Source organism: Schistocerca cancellata, chromosome 3 (genome assembly GCF_023864275.1).
Source record: "Schistocerca cancellata isolate TAMUIC-IGC-003103 chromosome 3, iqSchCanc2.1, whole genome shotgun sequence".
NCBI lineage: Eukaryota > Metazoa > Arthropoda > Insecta > Orthoptera > Acrididae > Schistocerca > Schistocerca cancellata.
The window spans coordinates 872,364,416-872,387,994 of NC_064628.1; the positions used below are offsets into that span (position 1 = coordinate 872,364,416).

General features: G+C 39.8%; 1 protein-coding gene across 1 annotated transcript in view; it reads right to left on the reverse strand.

Moving 5' to 3' along the window:
* LOC126175942 (phospholipase A1-like) overlaps positions 1 to 22,896 on the reverse strand; it is a 103,030-nt gene extending 80,134 nt beyond the window's left edge. Inside the window, exons 1-2 of the mRNA XM_049923019.1 lie at positions 22,774 to 22,896; positions 10,886 to 11,015 (exon numbers count right to left, since the gene is read on the reverse strand). Of these exons, the coding sequence (XP_049778976.1) occupies positions 10,886 to 11,015; positions 22,774 to 22,828 (185 nt within the window). The 5' untranslated portion in view covers positions 22,829 to 22,896. The remainder of the gene's footprint in view (positions 1 to 10,885; positions 11,016 to 22,773) is intronic.
* Between the last annotated feature and the right edge of the window lie 683 nt (positions 22,897 to 23,579).

Consider the following 23,579-nt stretch of genomic DNA (forward strand, 5'->3'; position numbering starts at 1 on the left):
CGGGACTAAGGATGAGTGTGAATCCCTATGACCAGCTGCTTTTGGCTCTTCAGCCACTGGCAGGTGTCATCTTTCCCATTAGAAGAAACCTGGAAACCTGGGAAGGGAGTGACCCAAAGGACCCCTTCCTAGGGAGAGAATCTGAAGAAGACTCACGCTTCTCTGGCTTAGAAATGGGGTCGGACGTCCCCGATGGTTGGAGAGGTGTTGTCACCAAAGTAGGTGGTGCAAGAAGCAACAGGGATGGAAATGCCCTCCACCATCAAGGGGGCAGGTGTAGTCTTCCGGCTCTGAGAAGTGACCTGGGTTGGCAGAGCTGATGGTGCCAGAACTGTTGTAGTGGCAGTGTAAGACGATGTCATACGCACAGGATGCAGGCATTCAAATTTTCTCTTAGCCTCAGTGTAAGTCAGTTGGTCCAGGGTCTTGTACTCCATTATTTTCCTTTCTTTCTGGAGAATCCTGCAGTCAGGCGAGCAAGGCGAATGGTGCTCTCTGCAGTTGACACAGATGGGAGGTGGGGCACATGGATTATTGGGATGTGATGGGCATCCGCAATCTCAGCACGTGATGCTGGAAGTACAGCAGGAAGACATATGGCTGAAGTTCCAGCACTTAAAGCACCGCATCAGGGGAGGGATGTAGGGCTTTACATCACACTGGTAGACCATCACCTTGACCTTCTAGGGCAATGTATCACCCTCAAAGGCCAAGATGAAGGCACCGGTGGCAACCTGATTATCCCTCAGATCCCGGTGGACATGCCAGATGAAATATACACCTCGCTGCTCTAAATTGGTGTGCAGCTCATCATCGGACTGAAAAAGAAGGTCTCTGTGAAATATAATACTCTGGACTATACTTAAGCTCCCGTGGGATGTGATGGTTACAGAAACATCCCACAGTTTGTCACAAGTGAGCAACTCCCATGACTTGGCAGAGGATGCTGTTTTGATCAAGACTGACCCAGATCTCATTTTGGACAAGCCCTCTACCTCCCCGAACTTGTCCTCTAAATGCTCAACAAAAAACTGAGGCTTCATCGTCTTGAAATATTCCCAAGCAGCTCTCGAACATACAAGGTACTGGGGCGAATAAGATCTGCTGCCATCCTTAGCCTGACATTCCTCCCATGGTGTGGCCAGGGAGGAGAACGATTTGGGGTCATACTTCTGTGAGTTGAATTAAGCTCATGGTTGCTTAGAGACTGCTGGTGTTTCACCACCAGCAAGAGATGATGGACTACGCTTCATTGCATGTCATCCGCCCTGATGCCACCCACTCCAACCAGGGGCCCTCCCCATGGGTGCCACCCAGCTGCAGCGAAGGTCACCTGGCAGGATGGCCATTGCTGGGAGTCCCGATGCCCCAGCGGGATGGGCATCTACCCCTCGGCATATGTGGGGAGTTAATGGTGCAGGCATCAGCAGAGCCATCCCTGTGTGGTCAGGGGGCTACAACCAACAGGGTACATGGCAGCCCCACCACAACGGACTGGCTACCATGCTGGATATCAGGTGCAAAGAAGTCCATGGTCATCGTTGACGCAGCAATCGACACTGCATAGTGCATGATGGAAAACACACACAGGAAGGTGTCCTCACCCAAGAGATGAGAAAGGGCTGGACTGCAATGCAATGATGAGAAAGTGGGCTAAAGATCTCAATGCATGATGGACACGATGCAGCTTGTAAGGCACCCTTCCCCAATTGGCTCACTCTTTGTGAAAATTTTGAAGAATGGAGGTCAAACCCTACAGGGGACCACCACATAAAGTCTGACACGTGTGAAACTACTTTTAGTCACCTCGTACAACAGGCAGGAATACCTCAGGCCTATTCTAACCCCCGGACCTACAGGGGTTGGGGGTGGGGTAGAGGGGATGGGGGGGGGGGGGGGAGGGGGTGCTTGAATGTTTCCAGCAGCTGTTGCTGCTGCAGTAATATTGTGTGCACAGGCAACACTGCACAATCCCATGCTCAATTGTCAATCACTTGGTGATTTATGCTGTATTTTTGATGCTGATATATAATGAACAATTTTAAAGTATCATACTCCAGTAAAAACACAAAATCAGATGAGGGCCCTACAGTGGCGCAAAAGCTGGGTGATGGGACAACAATGAGTTTTTTTTTTTTTTAATTAATGTGACTCATTTCAGTTTCCATGCAGACATGAAGAATGTAATAATCTCAGTACCAGAGAAGCCAGGTGCAAACAAGTATGAGTATCAACAGAAGAGTGGAACAAATGGTGAAAAGCTGACCTGGGGGAGAATCAGTTTGGGTTTCAAAGAAATGTAGGAACACCAGACAAATACTAGCCCTATAACTTATTTGAAAAGATAGTTTGAAGAAAGACAAATCTAAAGTTACAGCATTTGTAGATGTAGAAGAGACTTTTGACAATGTTGATTGGAATACACTCTTTGAAATTCTGAAGTCAGCAAGAGTAAAATACTGGAAGGAAAAGGTTATTTGAAACATGTACAGAAATTAGACTGCAATATACATCTCAAAAGATATGAACTAGAAGAAGCTGTTTAGAAAGGAACTTTATTCAGTCTATGCAGTAGAGAGGGTAAAAAATTCATTCTGGGAATAGAAAAAATGTGTTACTCCAAAAAAGAAAAATTTTAAGATTACATAAAGACAGCATTTGTTGTTAGGTAATGACACAGTAGCTGACACTAGTTGCAGTAACATCCTGTATTTTGGGTAATATATTTTATCCTGTCTACATATCTCTTAGCTTGGGTGAAACAGAATAATAAAAGTTTTTATTTCCCTCCATTGTAGTGTTACATCTGAAGATGGCCTAATCTGAGCAAAACCAGAAATAACAGTCAATAAAACATCTAGACTGTATTGTTCATAAAATTTTACCAAACATAAGAGCACAGAAGTAGAATACTCAAACACTATATGTGCTTTCAAGCATCTGCTGATGCCACATATGCAATGCATCAATCATAAATACAGTCGGCTAAGCAGAACAGAAGTGAGCCTTTTCTGTTGGCTGGCGGTTGTGTCGCCACCAGTTGGAGCTCGAGCATCTCGCATTCATACCAGTAGGCCGCTGGAATGTTGACTGCTAGAGTGGATGTATTGTATTGTGTTATGAATAAAGTTATGTAAAAGTAACTGTCTATGAGTACTGATCACCTCACCTTGATGACCCACACCCAGCCTCTGCTCATCCTGGACCAGATCCGTCATACGACTAATATAAATTTAAGTGAAATTCATTCCTAAAATTCAGCTTATCTGTATCAGCATCACCTGATTTACTTTGATGACATTCCATTACCCTTGTTTTACTTTTGTAGATGTTCATCTTATAACCCCTTCTGTTCCACTCAGCTGTTCTTCCGGGTCCTTTGTTGTCTCTGACAGTATTACAATGTCACTGGCAAACTACAAAGTTTTTATTTCTTCTCCCTGAACTTTAATTCCCTCTCCAAATTTATCCTTGGTCCCTTTCACCACTTTCTCATTGTAAAAAGTGAACAACATCAGGATAGCCTATAAATTTGTCACATTCCCTTCTTAGGTACTGCTTCGCTTCAAGTCTTTCTACTCTCATAACTGTAGTCTAGTTTTTGCACAAGTTGTGAATAACATTTCATTCCCTATATTTTATCCATGATACCTTCAGAATTTCAAAGAGTGTAGACTGATCAGCATTGAAAAGCATTCTGTAAATCTAAGGCTGGAAATGTAAGTTTGTCTTCCTGTAACCGATCTTGTAAGATAAGTCACAGATTCAGTACAGCCCTTCTATATATTCCTTCCAGCTTCTAGCATTCAAGTACAAGCCTAAATTACTGGCATCAGTCTGTTATAAAACTTTGGAAAATGTTTTATAATCATATTTTCTGACCTTTCTGTAGGTAAAAAAATGCACCTGTAATAGGAGTCAATATTGATTTTGCAAACAATTACCATGTTGTTATGCATTGGCTGGTTCTGGCTGCAGAGCTGGTGTGCAAGCACCTGTGGTTTGGGTTTTCCAGCACATCAAGTGCGGAGTCAAAAACACTTACTCAACAGAAACAGGAACATTCTGTATTACTTGATGTCTTCCATAAAGTACTTTGGCAGTAGTGGGCAGCAAGTGCATCTCCTGTGGATGGAGTGTCAGTGATGGCACTAATTAGGAGGCCTCATCTTGGCATCCAGTTAAAGGCTCAGAACATTATGGCTAGCTGATGGCTTATAGATCAGTAGGTTATCCTAGTTGGTTACACAGCTCCATGATGCTGAAGTAGCTTAGCTGTGCATTTGACTGACAGCTGGTGTGACTGCAAGGGTATGCTGCTACCATCTGAACTGGGCTCATTTACATTCCTTCTGGTTTGGCTTTTTGTGACAGACGGTAGGCTCTCGCCATGCAGGAAATTGTGGAAATGCTGCATTGCGATACATCATCTAGCAACACAGTCAACCACTAATGGCATAACACCACATCACATGCTGCTGTGCCAGAACTATTGCAGCACAATCTGACTCACATATCAGTAGGATGGCTACAAAGAACTGTCTGATGTTTAGGTCAAAAAACTCTACCCCACTGGGGAAAATTTGGTCCTCCAAATTCCAATCTATGGCTGAACCCGTAAACTACTAAATTGACATAGCACTACCATGTCTACAGTTGTCCTACTTCCCCTACAGTGCACTTTTTACCACACTACTATTTACACTTTATTCCTTGTCTTCTTCTTCTCTACTACTCCTGCAAACAGCATATGGAAATTGTTAAATCCAGAATCTTCTGTCACTTTGGTTACACTTTGTGGCTGATCCATCAGGTTGGTAGGTAATCCATTGGGAGAGTGAATGGGCATATAGCTGTCCACTAATGGTGAACATAAGCCACACAAGTGATGACCAAGTTGAGAAAGTTCCTGTTATTGAAATTTCCTTTGTTTTGCATGCTGGTATTCCAGTTGCTATGAGTTTATTTATCGATGGTCTATTTTTTTTATTTGTAATTCACTGCTGCTATTTGAGTTTACATATTGTCGTTTTGAGGTACTCAGTTGAACTGCGGACACTAGAAAAAGGAGTGACAAATGGAGAAATCGGAACAGTTCCAACATGTTCTTCTTTATTAGTTGAATAGAGAGGTGACAGCTGTGGAGGCAGCTGGAAACATTTGTGCCATGTGTGAGGATAATGCCATTGGACAGAGCATGGCAAGAAAGGGTTTTCTCATTTTAAGGGGTATAGTTTTGAAATTAGTGACTTTCCATGTTTGGTGAAAATCATTTAAATACATTAATCCACAATGATCCTTATCAGGGCACTCAGGAATTGGCAGATCTGGTGAACTGTTATCATTAGACCATTGTGTGACATCTCCATGCAGTGGGGGAGATTCTAAAATCAAGCATACAGATATCATATTCTCGAAGCCAAAATCAAAAAAATCTGTGGGCTGTCATGGATGCATCTCTGCTTGTTTGTCATCAGTTGGCTTGTCCCCAGATTTTCACCTTTTCCACTCTCTGTTGAACAACCTTCAAGGAACTCATTTTCCAGATGAAAATGCACTGCATACGTGGCCCAATGAGTTCTTCACCTCAAAACCACAAGATTTCTACAGTTGCAGAATCGAAAATTGCCCCAGCATTAGCAGAGTGTTGTAAATACTTAAGGAGAATATATTACTGATGGCTAAAGTCTCTGCTATGTGTAGTAGTTGTGTTTATTAAACATATGGAAAAATGCTATGAACTTATGCACCAACCTAATATTTGGCAAACTGGTGTTCCATAGTCCCATTTGCTCCTACAGCTGTGGAGTTATTATGATTGCCTTATGAACTTGGTGCCATGCTGTCATTAAGGTTTTCACAAAATTCCACACTAATGGACAATTTTCTGTCACTCTGGATTTCACAATCTCAATTGGTGATACCATCACAGCAAAGTTACATACTTTCATGTACTTTTGAATTGTATGGCTTGGACATGTTATTACCTTTCATACTGTAAGCATGTCCAAGCCATGATAACTGTTGTCATACTGACTCAACATCTGCCTTATTGTCCTGTGAACACATTCCACTTTGCCATTTTGCTTGCAGCTGTTAAATGCATGTTCTTGATTTATTCGTTCTGCTTGTAGTTAGTACTTTGTAGTAATAATTGTCTCTCATGCATCAATTACACACATTAAAAAAAAGTTTTGCATCACCTCAGTTCCAAAAGTTCCAGAACCTGTACAGAAAATTGGAATAGAGATCAACATAAACATCATTTCCACCCTTTTTATTGCTCATGAAAACCACACACTGCATGTTGTACCACCACACAGAGAGACCTTTGGAGGTGGTGGTCCAGATTGCTGTACACACTGGTACCTCTAATACCCAGTAGTACATCCTCTTGCACTAATGCATGCCTGTCTTCGTCGTGGCATACTATCCACAAGTTAATCAAGGTACTGTTGGTCCAGATTGTCCCACTCCTCAATGACGATTCGGCATAGATCCCTCAGAGTGGTTGGTGGGTCACATCATCCATAAACAGCCCTTTTCAATCTATCCCAAGCATGTTCGATATGGTTCATATCTGGAGAACATGCTGGCCACTCTAGTAGAGCAATGTCGTTATACTGAAGCAAGTCATTCACAAGATGTGCATGATGGAGGCACAAATTGTCATCCATGAAGACAAATGCCTCACAAATATGCTGCCAATATGGTTGCACTATCGGTTGGAGGATGGCATTCACGTATCATACAGCCGTTATGGCTCCTTCCATGACCACCAGTGGCATATGTCGGCCACACGTAACACCACCCCAAAACGGCATGTAACCTCCACCTTGCCGGACAGTGTGTCTAAGGCATTCAGCCTGACCAGGTTGCCTCCAAACATGTCTCCAACGATTGTCTATTTGAAGGCATATGCAATACTCATTGGTGAAGAGAACATGATGCCAATCCTGAGTGGTCCAATTGGCATTTTGCTGGGCCCATCTGTACCGCGCTGCAAGGTGTGTTGTCGGGAGTGAAGTTGTGCATCATGCAGCCTATTGTGCACAGTTTGAGTCATAACACAACATCCTGTGGCTGCACGAAAAGTATTATTCAAACATGGTGGTGTTGCTGTCATGGTTCCTCCGAGCCATAATCTATAGGTACCGGTCATCCACTGCCATAGTAGCCCTTGAGCAGCCTGAGTGAGGCATGTCATCAACAGTTCCTGTCTCTCTGTATCCTCTCCATGTCTGAACAACATTCCTTTGGTTCACTCCAAGATGCTTGGACACTTCCCTTGTTGAGAGCCCTTCCATGCACAAGCTAACAACGCAGACACTATCAAACCATGGTATTGACTCTCTAGGCATTAGGCATGATTAAACTACAGGCAACATGAGCCATGTTCCTGCTTCCTGGTGGAATGACGGGAACTGATCATCTAATACGCACTGCTCTTGCATGGTTGTTTACATCTTTCAGCAGGTTTAGTGATATCTCTGAACAATCAAAGGGACTGTGTTTGTGATACAATATCCACAGTTAACATCTATCTTCAGGAATTCTGGAAATCAGGGTGATGCAAAACTTTTTTTGATGTGTGTATTAATCATGGCTTGCCCAGTGTTTCAGCTTATTTATTGAGAACAGCTATCATTTCTACAAACTGTGAACTGTGTTCTATTATCATTAACACATAATGATTCCCTGCTGGCGATTGAGTTTCGGGCTGGAGTTTGGAACCAGCCAAGTGATATGTGGGCCAGACACCAGTGTATTTTGCATCTTGGCACAGCAATAGACCTTGTGCAGCACCCTCCAATGAGACATTCTGCCTGAATGGAGTTAATGTATCCAATGCACTCATCTCAAATGGTCTCCAGCAATCTCTACAATGACTTAATTCAGTGCACTGCAATCATGATATACGTATCTTTACACACTGTTCTACATCTTGCTTAAAAGTCCACCATCAATATTGTTTGGCTACACATCAATCTGTAGCTCTATGGCCTCCATGCCCTGTTAAAACAAATTCATATACTTGTTTTCATACTTCTCTCCACTATTCGCAATGAACTGTGGTTGCATTGCAAATAGCTTGCAGTCTGTGCCAGCAGCAGCTAGTGCCTTTTCCATTTCTTCAGAGGTGGCAAATACTCATTGTCTCACATGTACTTTCCAACATGAGGACAAGGGAAGTGGAGAGAAGTAAAAAGGACTATGCAAATATGTTAGCAGGATAGAAGACATGTATAGGACAGGAGAGGGTGCATGGAATGGAACAGGCAGATGGAGGACAAGGACTAGCAGTGTTTCAACCCCTTACTTGGCAAACACTTTCTCGATATGACCTTTAACCTTCTTAATCAAAGGGAGTAAAGCGTTCCTAGTGAGCAGCTGATGTTCCACATCACTCTTGGCTTTCTTTTTCTTGGCTGGACTCGTCAACCAACCTCCTGCCTGGAGTAACCTAACCTTAAGAGATTCACTTCATATTGTAAATAATCCACCTCATACATATTTAGCCTTGTCCAGTAGGCTTTTTATGACACTTCTTTTTTGTGTTGGGTGGTGGTTGGATTCTTTATGGAGGTATCAATCTGTGTGAAAATGGACACGTCATTACCCCAAATCTTGTTCAACCATTTGATTACTGGTACATACAGGAAATTAAGTTACCCACTGTCTCTTTCTCCAATATAAAGTGAATTTCTACATTGACAATACTGAGCTGTTAGAAGAACAAATCTCTCAAATTATCTATGGTTAAATTAAAAAAGTTTCTTACTCATATAACTTCACTAGAAGAAGGTAATAGCTGACAGGACATATCCTGAGGCAACAATGAATCATCAGTTTGGTAATCAAGGGAAGTGTGAGAGGTAAAAATTGTAGAGGGAGACCGAAGTTTGAATACATTCAGCAGATTCTAATGTAGATAGGTTGTGGTAGTAATGCTAAGATGAAGAGACTTGTGTAGGATAGCATGGAGAGCTGCATCAAACAACTGAATACTATGGCAACATGACTGATTACTACAATTATTACTCATAATGAATCTCTCAAGTTAGTCACACTGTAATGTCTCTTGCAGCGGTCTCTCCATGATATTTTCAGAAATTTTATAAATTATATAACTCAGTGCATATCTCGAAATATCTCTTCTTATCTTACCGATTATCAATGTAAAGTAGTTTCAAGCCCAATTATTCCTTGGAGCGTCCATTTACTCCATGAAATAGCTGCTCTGCTATCTATGTTTTCTCTTAGGAAAAGAATGAAGGAATTCTTGCGGATTAGTCGTGAAAGAAAGAGGATGTATATGTATGTATTGTTGAGCTAGTCGCCATCTTGATGAGAGCCTGTATGAGAAGGAATTTAATACATGAACTAAACTAAAGTAAGTGTGTTCGTGTATTATTTAACTCATTATTATTGACAGTGTCAGCTTACTACGCTGTGTTGCACGGGATCAGTGGGGAACCTGCCATTTTGTATGCTCATGATATCCAGTTACTTCAAATAAATAGGCTAACACGGTCTTACCAGCAGACCTTTGGTCTTCCCCATGTGATCACCGAAAGTTAATAATTATTACAAATGTTTCCAGGAGATCGACTGACAATTTGCGTAGCACCGAGACTTTGAAATTGCTTCACTGCCTTATGGAATTTAAGTTAAGCTCAATTTAATCAGGATAGAACAATATTGAATTGTGTGAATGTGATAAGCCTGCTTTGTGAATGAAAATTCCCTTAACATACGCATATTTTTACTATCCTGATCAGTGAAGCTAAATCAGGCCGGTGTGAGAGATTTTTTTAAAATTTTTGATCCCACAAAAAAAAAATATTAAAACACACAAAAAGCATGTGACTAACATTCAAGTACCAGGGTTGGTTCAATAGAACAAAAATCCTTGGTTACACAATGGCCTGATCTAGTTCAACCTGTCTATACATGATTAGAATTGTACATCATATTTCCATTTTATGTATTTTAAGTTTAGATATTCTTTGTTGTATCCTGTTCTCACAAGAGTGTCAGCCTTGCAAGATGAGTGGTAAAGATTTGATGAGGAGAGAGAGATACTGGCAGACTGAGGATTGTAGTTGGGCAGTTGACGACTGCTCAGATAGTTCAGTTGGTTGTTGTCTGTAGAAGACAATGTGGTGGATTTCAGTTTCTGGACAGCATGGAGTTTTAATCCATCTGCAGGTTTCTTAATTTGATGTGATATCTATTTTCCAACATATTATGTAGTATGATACTAGGTTATGAAATCTCTTTGTTGCTACATTTGTCTGATTTGAATCAGATACAGAAAGTGTTGCTTGTGTTTTCTAATATTCTGAATCATGTTGTCAATGTTTACAATCTTTCTTTGGCTGTCACTGTTTGCTGACCAAATGACTATCAGTCTTTTAAAACAAACTAGAAACTAGGTACATTTTATAAGCTGGCTATATTTTAAATCTAGCCTGTTGGAGATGATATCACATTTTCATTGTTCTTCTGTTTTGTATCACTGGATCCACCTGTCTTTATTTTCTCAATATGTTATCTTCCACTTTCATACCATTTTACTCACCCTTTCTTCCATTTTGTATGGTGTTTTCTCCCCCACAATGACTTTCTATTTTTTTTAGTATATATTTCCAACTATTTATTTCAGTTTCATTTCTTCTGTTTACAAAAATTAGGAATCAAAGACAGCTTGCCCATTGTAATGCATGGTTCATGAAAACTCCATTCCAGGAACTGTCAAAACAGATTTCTGGGCTGTATTAATTAGCTGACTTTGTGTAGATAAATTTTGCATTACTGCTAGTCTCATGAGCTAAAATGGGATTGTTCACATTTATTGATGGCTGCAAGAAGCATCACTTACCTTGTATAGAGATAAAGTGTAACATTGGACTCAATACTAGGTACATCATTTTGTCGGGCTCTACGTAGCATATTCACAAGATGAATTCCATGTCCTCCATCATCTGGCATCAAATACCATGTCCTGGTCCCTGTTAGAAGTAGTTACAAATGGTGCAATTTAATAATCTACTTATGAAGACTCACAAAGAGCAAGAACATTCAGATAGTGTGATAGTATTCCACATATGAGTGAAAGCACAGACCAGCACTCAGCACTCAACTGGAACTACAACACAGCCAACACAAAAAGTTACTGCAACATTTAACAGTTGCTATGACATTTAACATGACAGCTCTCAGCTGATAACACCCACTTTATGGCAGAATGATTTTCTTATCTCATCAGGAAAATTTGATACGTTTATGCAAAATTCACCAAGCATGAACAAAAGCTTTCATCATGACAATCTGTTGCTGTGTCTGTAAAACAGGAAGGTCTTAGCTTCTTGTGCAATGTCATTTAATCTACTGATATAGGAGGCTCAGTTCAAATAAATATGTTGAACTATGGTTTTATCCCACTTGTTTTTATAGAAAAAGGTCATCTACCACTACCTATTCAAACTTTCTTATTGTTCTGAGCTAATACATTATTGTGGTGTCAAACAAAACAAAATTTCTTAGACTCTGGACACTCTAAAATTTTAGAAACTAAAACTGGAGGTAAACATTCTCTCTGTATCAACATCCTTACAATATAATATCAATATTATTATATACAAAAAGCATTACAAATCTTAACTTTGAACCTGTTAAGGGCTGGGGGGCAAGCAGATGGGGAAAATTTTTAAAGACATTTCTTTGTGCAAGAGTTGTCAAGTTAAAACTTTTTCAGTTTGTTTTTAAATTTTGCTTTGCTGTCAGTCAGAGATTTTACACCACTGTGAAAGTGATAAAAATCTTTGTTGCAACATTGTGCTCGCCTTTCTTTGCTGAAGACAACCTTAATGTGGAGTAATGAACATCATTTTTCTTTCTGGTATTGTAATTATGTACTTCATAGTTCTGTTTGAACTGTAGTGGATTATTTACAACAAACTTCATGAGGGAATAATATATTGTGAAGCAGTAGTCAGAATGCCCAACTGTTTAAACAGATGCGTATAAGATAATTGAGGGTGAGGATCACATTCTTACAGGATATTTTTGAGCAATGAAGACTTTGTTTCTTAAGGGTGAGTTACCTCATAACATTACTGAATGAAAATCTGCAAAATATGTCAGCTTACTAATTTGTCTCTCCACAGGATTTGCAATGATTCTAAGGGCAAATTCAGCTGAAATAAGTTGTTTTATGAGTTCCAAAATGGGCTTTTCCATTTTAAGTTCTCACCAATATGGACACCTAAGAGTTTTAAAGTTTCCATCCTATATATTGTTTCCTAACCAAGTATTATACTTATCATTGGTGTAGAATCCCTAAATGTGCACAACTGAATATTTTTTTCTCTCTTTAAAATTTAGGGTGAGGCTATTTGCAGAAAACCAATCAAAGATACTTTTAAGAATGTTGTTTACCACTTCTGTTTCTGTATGCACACTTGGATTGATTTCCCAGATGTTGATGTCCTGCTGGCCCCGAGTGAAATAGATGGCCTCCTCAGGGCCAAACTCAATTTAGTTGCTTAATCCAACATAAATATACAATTTTATACTTTTGTGAAAAATAAAGAGTTGAGGACATTGTTACTTAGAAGCAACTTTGTCCATTAGACTAATTTCCCCCCCCCCCCCCCCCTCCCCCTCCAACCCACAATATCATTGATATTACAAGGAGGTTTGACTACATCTCTCAGTTTCCACATTCAACATCATACTTGACCCATTCACTTGTAAATGTAGCTAGTATGAGTCTCCTAATTTAATTGGGAGTCAGTATTAAAGCTCAGCAGTTTTGAAACTCTTTTGCTACCTGTATATCTTTACTAAATCACAAAATAAAGTCCTGCATTTAACATGAGTTGCAGCAGAGCTCATTACACCTAACAGAATTCATTGTTACTACTCATTTTTGTATGTTAAAGCTCAGTTTTTTCGACATGATAACTAAAACTTTATGATTAACCTCTACTTGACACACCTTCAAAACAGTTAGCCTATATTGCTGTATTCACTAGATCTAAAACTGTTATTATGGTGGAAAAATACAATACAGTTCTATTTGGGAATAAAAACTTTATGACTTTAACTTGCTGGATGATAATATTACAAAACACAGTGGTCACTATTTTATGAAACCCTTGCAAGTAATCATCTGAGTGAAAACAGAGAACCAATATCTTTAACATACCAAATGATTGGTGGTTCTTCCTGTATATCTTCCCATTGTCTGTAAAGAAGTACAGATTCTTATGCATAATTGAAACACTAACAGGCCTCAAGTGCAGTGGGTATGGACTTCCCCATACTGTATGCAGCAGCCTCTGTTAGACGTAGGCATGGCGCTGCCCATGCTAACAGCAATTATGTGAGAACACATAACTGATAATAACTGGTAGATGAATTATGTAAATTTACAGCACACTCAGTGCCGATGTATGTGGCGCATATATAATTCCAAGTTTGATGTAAGTTCATAGAGCATTTTTTGAGTTAGGCCTATTCCTCTTCTTTTCATAAATTTTAAGTCCACTGCAAACAATAGTTCCAAACATGAAATCTGTGGACACAAAAATATTGTCCTAATGTTATTTCTCCCCCCCATGAACCATGGACCTTGCCGTTGGTGGGGAGGCTTGCGTGCCTCAGCGATACAGATAGACGTGCCGTAGGTGCAACCACAACGGAGGGGTATCTGTTGAGAGGCCAGACAAACGTGTGGTTCCTGAAGAGAGGCAGCAGCCTTTTCAGTAGTTGCAGGGGCAACAGTCTGGATGATTGACTGATCTGGCCTTGTAACAATAACCAAAACGGCCTTGCTGTGCTGGTACTGCGAACGGCTGAAAGCAAGGGGAAACTACGGCCGTAATTTTTCCCGAGGGCATGCAGCTTTACTGTATGATTAAATGATGATGGCGTCCTCTTGGGTAAAATATTCCGGAAGTAAAATAGTCCCCCATTCGGATCTCCGGGCGGGGACTACTCAAGAGGATGTCGTTATCAGGAGAAAGAAAACTGGCGTTCTACGGATCGGAGCGTGGAATGTCAGATCACTTAATCGGGCAGGAAGGTTAGAAAATTTAAAAAGGGAAATGGATAGGGTAAAGTTAGATATAGTGGGAATTAGTGAAGTTCGGTGGCAGGAGGAACAAGACTTCTGGTCAGGTGACTACAGGGTTATAAACACAAAGTCAAATAGGGGTACTGCAGGAGTAGGTTTAATAATGAATAGGAAAATAGGAGTGCGGGTAAGCTACTACAAACAGCATAGTGAACGCATTATTGTGGCCAAGATAGATACGAAGCCCACACCTACTACAGTAGTACAAGTTTATATGCCAACTAGCTCTGCAGATGACGAAGAAATTGATTAAATGTATGATGAAATAAAAGAAATTATTCAGATAGTGAAGGGAGACGAAAATTTAATAGTCATGGGTGACTGGAATTCGAGTGTAGGAAAAGGGAGAGAAGGAAACGTAGTAGGTGAATATGGATTGGGGCTAAGAAATGAAAGAGGAAACCGCCTGGTAGAATTTTGCACAGAGCACAACTTAATCATAGCTAACACTTGGTTTAAGAATCATGATAGAAGGTTGTATACATGGAAGAACCCTGGAGATAGTAAAAGGTATCAGATGGATTATATAATGGTAAGACAGAGATTTAGGAACCAGGTTTTAAATTGTAAGACATTTCCAGGGGCAGATGTGGACTCTGACCACAATCTGTTGGTTATGACCTGTAGATTAAAACTGAAGAAACTGCAAAAAGGTGCGAATTTAAGGAGATGGGACCTGGATAAACTGAAAGAACCAGAGGTTGTACAGAGTTTCAGGGAGAGCATAAGGGAACAATTGACAGGATTGGGGGAAAGAAATACAGTAGAAGAAGAATGGGTAGCTTTGAGGGATGAAGTAGTGAAGGCAGCTGAGGATCAAGTAGGTAAAAAGACGAAGGCTAGTAGAAATCCTCGGGTAACAGAAGAAATATTGAATTTAATTGATGAAAGGAGAACATATAAAAATGCAGTAAGTGAAGCAGGCAAAAAGGAATACAAACGTCTCAAAAATGAGATCGGCAGGAAGTGCAAAATGGCTAAGCAGGGATGGCTAGAGGACAAATGTAAGGATGTAGAGGCTTATCTCACTAGGGGTAAGATAGATACTGCCTATAGGAAAATTAAAGAGACCTTTGGAGATAAGAGAACCACTTATATGAACATCAAGAGCTCAGATGGAAACCCACTTCTAAGCAAAGAAGGGAAAGCAGAAAGGTGGAAGGAGTATATAGAGGGTCTATACAAGGGCAATGTACTTGAGGACAATATTATGGAAATGGAAGAGGATGTAGATGAAGATGAAATGGGAGATACGATACTGCGTGAAGAGTTTGACAGAGCACTGAAAGACCTGAGTCGAAACAAGGCCCCCGGAGTAGACAACATTCCATTGGAACTACTGACGGCCTTGGGAGAGCCAGTCCTGACAAAACTCTACCATCTGGTGAGCAAGATGTATGAAACAGGCGAAATACCCTCAGACTTCAAGAAGAATATAATAATTCCAATCCCAAAGAAAGCAGGTGTTGACAGATGTGAAAATTACCGAACAATCAGTTTAATAAGCCACAGCTGCAAAATACTAACACGAATTCTTTACAGACGAATGGAAAAACTGGTAGAAGCCGACCTCGGGGAAGATCAGTTTGGATTCCGTAGAAATACTGGAACACGTGAGGCAATACTGACCTTACGACTTATCTTAGAAGAAAGAATAAGGAAAGGCAAACCTACGTTTCTAGCATTTGTAGACTTAGAGAAAGCTTTTGACAATGTTGACTGGAATACTCTCTTTCAAATTCTAAAGGTGGCAGGGGTAAAATACAGGGAACGAAAGGCTATTTACAGTTTGTACAGAAACCAGATGGCAGTTATAAGAGTCGAGGGACATGAAAGGGAAGCAGTGGTTGGGAAGGGAGTAAGACAGGGTTGTAGCCTCTCCCCGATGTTATTCGATCTGTATATTGAGCAAGCAGTAAAGGAAACAAAAGAAAAATTCGGAGCAGGTATTAAAATCCATGGAGAAGAAATAAAAACGTTGAGGTTCGCCGATGACATTGTAATTCTGTCAGAGACAGCAAAGGATTTGGAAGAGCAGTTGAACGGAATGGACGGTGTCTTGAAGGGAGGATATAAGATGAACATCAACAAAAGCAAAACGAGGATAATGGAATGTAGTCGAATTAAGTCGGGTGATGTTGATGGTATTAGATTAGGAAATGAGACACTTAAAGTAGTAAAGGAGTTTTGCTATTTGGGGAGCAAAATAACTGACGATGGTCGAAGTAGAGAGGATATAAAATGTAGACTGGCAATGGCAAGGAAAGCGTTTCTCAAGAAGAGGAATTTGTTAACATCGAGTATAGATTTAAGTGTCAGGAAGTCATTTCTGAAAGTATTTGTATGGAGTGTAGCCATGTATGGAAGTGAAACATGGACGGTAAATAGTTTGGACAAGAAGAGAATAGAAGCTTTCGAAATGTGGTGCTACAGAAGAATGCTGAAGATTAGATGGGTAGATCACATAAGTAATGAGGAAGTATTGAATAGGATTGGGGAGAAGAGAAGTTTGTGGAACAACTTGACCAGAAGAAGGGATCGGTTGGTAGGGCATGTTCTGAGGCATCAAGGGATCACCAATTTGGTATTGGAGGGCAGTGTGGAGGGTAAAAATCGTAGGGGGAGACCAAGAGATGAATACACTAAGCAGATTCAGAAGGATGTAGGTTGCAGTAGGTACTGGGAGATGAAGAAGCTTGCACAGGATAGGGTAGCATGGAGAGCTGCATCAAACCAGTCTCAGGACTGAAGACCATAACAACAACAACAACAATGTTATTTCTATTATTTTCAAAATTGTTGAGAAAAATGTGATTTTCTAGTGCAAAACATAACAACATGATACATTAACTGGCCTTTAGAATTGGTACAGAGTCTAGAAGTCTCAGCACCATTTTCAATTAAAAAATTAGTGAAGCTGTATCAAGCTTGCCAATTGTACCTATGATATTTTGGGGTGCATCGATATTTAAACATAGTGAATTGTTGGAGGTGAAAGACCAAGATCAGCACCATTTTTAATTTTTATTAGGTATAAAGCTTCCATCAAAAATAGAATATCAATTTAGCAGAACCCCTAACAGGAAAACAGTAAGTGATTTAAAAATAAGCTAGAAGCATTTCATACCCACTAGCCTCAGTTGTGCCAATCATCACAGAGGTGCTCCCTGTGCCATCCTCACCCAAATACAATGTCTGATCAAAAGTGTTTGGATGCATCAGTCAGGAGAGCTCAGTGACTTTGAACATTGAGTAGTCACTGGCTTTTTCACCTGAGTAACAAATCCATCACAGACATTTCAACCCTTCTAAAGCTGCCAAGTAAACTGTTGGTGATACGGAAACCCAAAGTAACAATCACAACTAAACCAAGACCCACCTGATCTCACACATTGATGGACAGGGACATTCAATCACTACAGAGGGTGGTGACAGTAAAAACATCATATGAAATCACTGGAATGAATCACTTGTGAGTTCGAAAGTGCTACCGGCAGTCCAGCTATCATGACCATGTGTAGGGAGTTAAAAAAAAAAGAAAAGGTGGGGGTACAAAGGTCGAACAGTTCCTCATAAGGAACAGATTTCTGCAGTCAGAGCTAAGTGACACTTAGGTGGTGGAAAGAGCGACACCACTGGGCAATCTATGGCTGGAAATGATTGATCTGGGGTGATGAAACATGTTATACCCTGTGGTAATTTGATGGAACGGTTTGGGTTTGGCGAATGCCTGGGCAACATTACCTGCAGTGAGGTACAGATGAAGTGGTGACACAGTATGGGTTTGTTTTTCATCAGAATCTGCTAAATGCAGAAGGAGAACATATTTTATATCATTGTGTACTGCATACATAGAGGAACACTCTGGAGACAATGGTTGGTTGTATCAGCAAGACGAGCCACCCCACCATATAGCAGCATCTGTGAGGCAATGGTTTGGGACAATAATGTTCGTGAAATGGACTGGCTTGTCCAGGGTCCTGATCTCATCTCAATGGAGTATCTTTGGGATGAGTCAGAACATTGAATATGCTCCAGTTCTCAGCATTCAGCCTCACTACCTTTCTTGTTTCAGCTCTTGAGGAAGAATAGGGTGGCATTTCTCCACAGATATTCAGACACTGTAGTGAAAGTGTCCCCTGCACAATTCAATCCATCATCAAATCCGTGTATTAATCTCCACTAATAGGAGTCTCAATACTTTTGATCAGATAGTGCAGATCTATTAAACCAGAGAGGCAGATCAGTCTCTGCAAACATTCACAGTAAATCAGTCTCCCGACAGCCATCTCTACATTCATGACAGTATGTGAGTGATGTTACATGCCTCAGATGACTGCAATAGTGAGGTCTCTTATCACAGAAAGAACTTATGTATCATTTCACAAGAATTTGGTGAACTTACATTTCATGTATAATATACACTGAAGTGCCAAAGAAACTGGTATAGGTGTATTCAAATACAGAGATACGTAAACAAGCAGAATACGGTGCTGCAGTTGGTAACAACTCTGTAAGACAAAAAGTGTCCAGCATGGTTGTTAGATCTGTTGCTGCTGCTGCAATTGCAGGTTATCAAGATTTAAGTGAGTTTGAACATGGTGTTATAGTTGGCACATGAGCAATGGGACACAGCATATTCGATGTAGTGATAAAGTGGGAATTTTTCTGTACAACGGTTTCACTAGTGTACCATGAATATCAGTAATCCGGTAAAATATCAAATCTCCAACATCGCTGTGGCCGGAAAAAGATCTTGCAAGAATGGGGCCTGAAGAGAATTGTTCAGTGATACAGAAGTGCAAACCTTCCACAAATTGGTGCAGATTTCAATGTTGGGCCATCAACAAGTGTCAGTATGTGAACCATTTGATGAAACATTATTGATATTGGCTTTCAGAGCCAAAGGCCCACTTCTATACTCTTAATGACTGCATAACACAAAACTTTATGCCTATGCTGGGCCCACCGACACTGACAATGGACTGTTGATGACTGGAAACATGTTGACTGATTGGCAAGTCTCGTTTCAAATTGTACTGAGTGGATGGATGTGTACACATATGGAGACAACCTCATGAATCAATGGACCCTACATCCCAGCAGGGGATTCTTCAAGCTATTGGAGGCTCTCTAATCATGTGCGGCATGTGCATTTGGAGTGATATGGGACCCTTGATATGTCTAGATACAACTCTGCAGGTGACACACACATAATCATCCTGTCTGATCACCTGCATCCATTCATGGTGATTGTGCATTCTGACAGACTTGGGCATTTCCAGCAGGACAATGCGACACCCCACACATCCAGAATTGCTACACAGTAGCTCCAGGAACACTCTTCTGATATTAAACATTCCCACTGGCTACCAAACTCCCCAGACATGAATATAATTGAGCGTATCTGAGATGCCTTGCAACATTCTGTTCAGAAGAGATCTCCATTCTCTTGTACTCTTACAGATTTATGGACAGCCCTGCAGGATTCATGGTGTCAATTCCCTCCAGCACTACTTCAGACATTAGTCGAGTCCATACCACATCGTGTTGCAGCACTTCTGCATGCTCACGGGGACCCTACACCATATTAGGCAAGTGTACCAGTTTCTTTGGCTCTTCATTTTAGTTATAAAACCATAAAGTGATTTTCAGTTATCTGCATCTCAGATTTGAGGAACTCTTCATTTTTATTGTGTGCTGTCTGCATAAAGTACTGTGCGGCAAGTGGAATTTTACCGGAACCATCCACTTTATGGTGAGCAAACTTATACAGAACTTAGCTGCAGAGAGTTCTTAATTAATCATCTGGAACTGAAGAACTTCCATAGTCTTTCAATTACAACATGTGTAAAGTGCTGCTGGGAAAAATGGCTTGCCTGAATCTGGAGAATCTGGATTCAACATATATATATATATATATATAAAGAACTTGCTTCTTCAAATGAAGAGATTTCATCACCCTAATGCTAATTTAAGTGCATTTCCTTTACAAGTTCCTGGAACAAGGTTTAGCTACATTTCAGCACAGTAGCTGACATACCAGCAAGTTGACAGAAGATTGTAGGTAATTGATTTTGACTACTTTTGTAGTTGTTCGTAGAAGTGGTCCACTGGCTCTTGTTGAGTGGGTGAAAGTAAGAAGGGACAATCATCAAACTTAAATTAGATAACACAACCTGCATACATAAGGTTTATCAGCTGGGAATGTTAATGAAAAGTCCATGTTTCTGAAATAAACCGCTTTCAGCTGTATATGAATTTTACAGCTGAATGTGGTTTGTTTCAGAAACATGGATTACTTCAGCTGCAGTTGCCCTCAACAGTAAAATATGTGTAGTGAAAAGTCAGTCAAATCAAACTAGGTGGGCATAACAATGCAGAAGAAGCTAACAATGCAAAGTTACTTTACAGAAGGTGAATTGTGAAGTTCATAAAGACTAGTTTGAGTGTTTTTTACCCTAGTAGCAAAGTGTAATACAGGGAATCAGTGAGTAATGAAATCTAATGACTTCTTATCTACTTCAGTTGTTGTGTATCTGACATACTGGGAACCAAGGGGTTCCGATATGTTGCTGCCACTGTCACCACCGAAGTATCTGTGGCCTACGTCATTGCCACGGCGTCACAGCTGTAGTGTTCAGCTTTACTAATAGCTGCAACTCCATCTCCCACCCCTCCTCCCTTCTCACCTGCAGTATGCAATGCCAATTGTCACTACACCACACCCACATCATATGCTGGTGCCAACCACAGAGGTTAAGTCAAGAGTATTTGTTTTACTTATTAGTTACAGCTAACAGACTAGCCAACATGGAAAGTAAGGAAGGACTTGACTTAGCTGAGATAACATTATCCGGAACAAAACAATTTTGATAACTCAAGGATGCCTTCAATTCAGCCAATGTATGAAACACCTGTAGAATTAGTTCATATACCAACCAAACGTATACAAAGACAGCAGCACAAATGACCATAGGTTTGCTGGAGCCTTGGGAGAGCATCACTGAGATACTGAAAAACTTCAACTGGCAGATGCTTGAAGATAGAGTGTACTTACAAGGTTTCTAGAGGCACATTTAAATAAGGAATCTAGGAGAATACCAGAATCCTCTAAGTATTGCTCCTGTAGGAACTGTTAAGTAAAAATTACATCAATTAGATCATGCATAGAGGTATTTGAATAACCATTCTTCCTGCACTCCATACACAAATGGAACATGAAGAAGCCCTAAAAAATGGTACTGGGAAGTACTCTCTGCCATGCACTTCACAGTGGTTTAGAAAGTGTAGTTGTAGATCTAAAGTTGGCTTTACTGCCTACAGTAACTTCTTGTTGCTGTATGATGAAACCATAGACATAATGGGGATTGTGTTTTCACTGACCTACTTAAAATAGCAGATGCAAAACAATGCATCTTAATCAATACTGCAATGAAATTCCCTGTATCAGCAAATACAAAAGAACTGTTCCCATATAGTAGTAGATACAGTACATGGGCAAAAGGTGCCTTCTGATGCTATGAAAGAGTTTTTGAAAGATAAATGCTTCCTACATGACTCTTTGTCATGAAACTTCAATTGTCTTCATTAACAACCACCTGATGTGTGGATAGTGTTGGTTACATGTGGTAAGTTTGGTTGGTTCATGATGTACAACAATTATGCCTGATTTAAACAAAGTTGTAACTACTTAAACTACTACATAAACACTAGAAAGTGTAAATATAAGTGTATTTAATATATGAAGTTGGAAAATAGAAATCTACAGGAACCATTTTTTTCCATTAGACATAATTACTCTGTGGAGCAGCTGGTTTGAAGCTGTGTTGTATTTGAAAAGTTACTTTCTTGATGTGGTAAGCATCTTTAAGTTGCCAGAAATGTAAGACACTTTTAACTGTGATCAAAGTTTTTCATAAGGCAGCAATAGGAATAGGAATTGTGAAATATTGTGACCATCAGTCAGCTGAACTTTTAACTCTACATGGAGGCTCCAGATATTCAAGGTCAAATCTACTGCACCCAAAACCTAAAAACCAGGAATTAAATTTTGAATCATACGTGAGTGACAGTGTTCTGAAACAATCAAAAAATTATTACAATTACTAATTACATGAGGACAAGTAGCATGTAAAGATGCATATGGCAACAGTAAAATCCCCATCCAGTGCTGACAGTGAGCAGATTTTTTTCTCACTACAATGTTATTACAGATGGAAAGTCTAACTTTCAAGAATGTAATCTAAGTACAATATTTTTTTAGCAATAAAAATGCATATTAAAAAAATCTGCTGAGAAATGACACTTTTGTTTCTTTCCTAAGAGAGACATTAATAGTTAATGAAGTAATTGCCAGCTACAAAATATAACATTCATTAATCAGAGTAAAAATTCAGGGTCTTTTAAATGTACATGTGTAATCATTTCTATACATATATCATACACTTACTAATTTGCCCAAAAATATATTCTAATTGCACTAAAAATAGATGCCAATCTGGGCAAAAATATACACTAAGTTTTCATGTTCCTAGCAACTGCAGAGATTTACTTCAACACCACAGAATTATCAATAGCTGCTGGTATCATATAGCTGGATACTTCTAAGACTGATAAATACTTACTTTTTGCTGAAGCAATTGTGACACAGGTGAAGAACAAAATATGGAAAAATAGCATGACGAATTCTTTTATTTCCAAGCAGTAAATCTGCTCTTAAAGGAAAACACGAACTGCGGTAACTGATTATCAATCAAGGTTGTCTATTTGTCACCTTGGAATTTGAGCACTGATTCTTATCATTACACTATCAGCTACCGGAAAACCGGAAAGCAGTGTCCACTGATAATATCCGAAAACTCTCACAATATTAATGGGTACAGCCAAAAAAATGAAGAATGAGATGTTCTAGCTTTGTTAGTTCCCTCATATATGAGCACAATATATATTTTGTGCATAACATTAAGCAGTAGTGAAAGAAAGAAAGAAATGGAAAAACCGTAAAAAAAAAAAAGAAAAACATAATAAATTTGTAGCTTTAGAGAAAAGGAATTCTACAACATTCTTGTAAGTTATTTGCATATTGTGCAATGGATCACAAATCCCCTATATAAATGCAAAAAAATGTCTAATGACCTAAATCAGAAACAAAAATTATCAGTATATGAATTGCACCAGGTATGCAAGGAAAAGAAGAAACATAAATCTCATGTTTCCTCCGTTGTGAAAAAAGTGAAAACGATGACACCAAATGGGGAAAAATAGATGATCCAAGTATAGTCTTACAGTACACATGTGGTGGCAGATCAGCTGCTTCAGTGGCCCCACAGCACCTAGAGGCAAAAATGGTTATGTGTGTGTTGATTTGTGCATATATGGATATATACGCGCATGCGTGTGTGTGTGTGAGGGGGGGCTTTCTCAGTCTGAT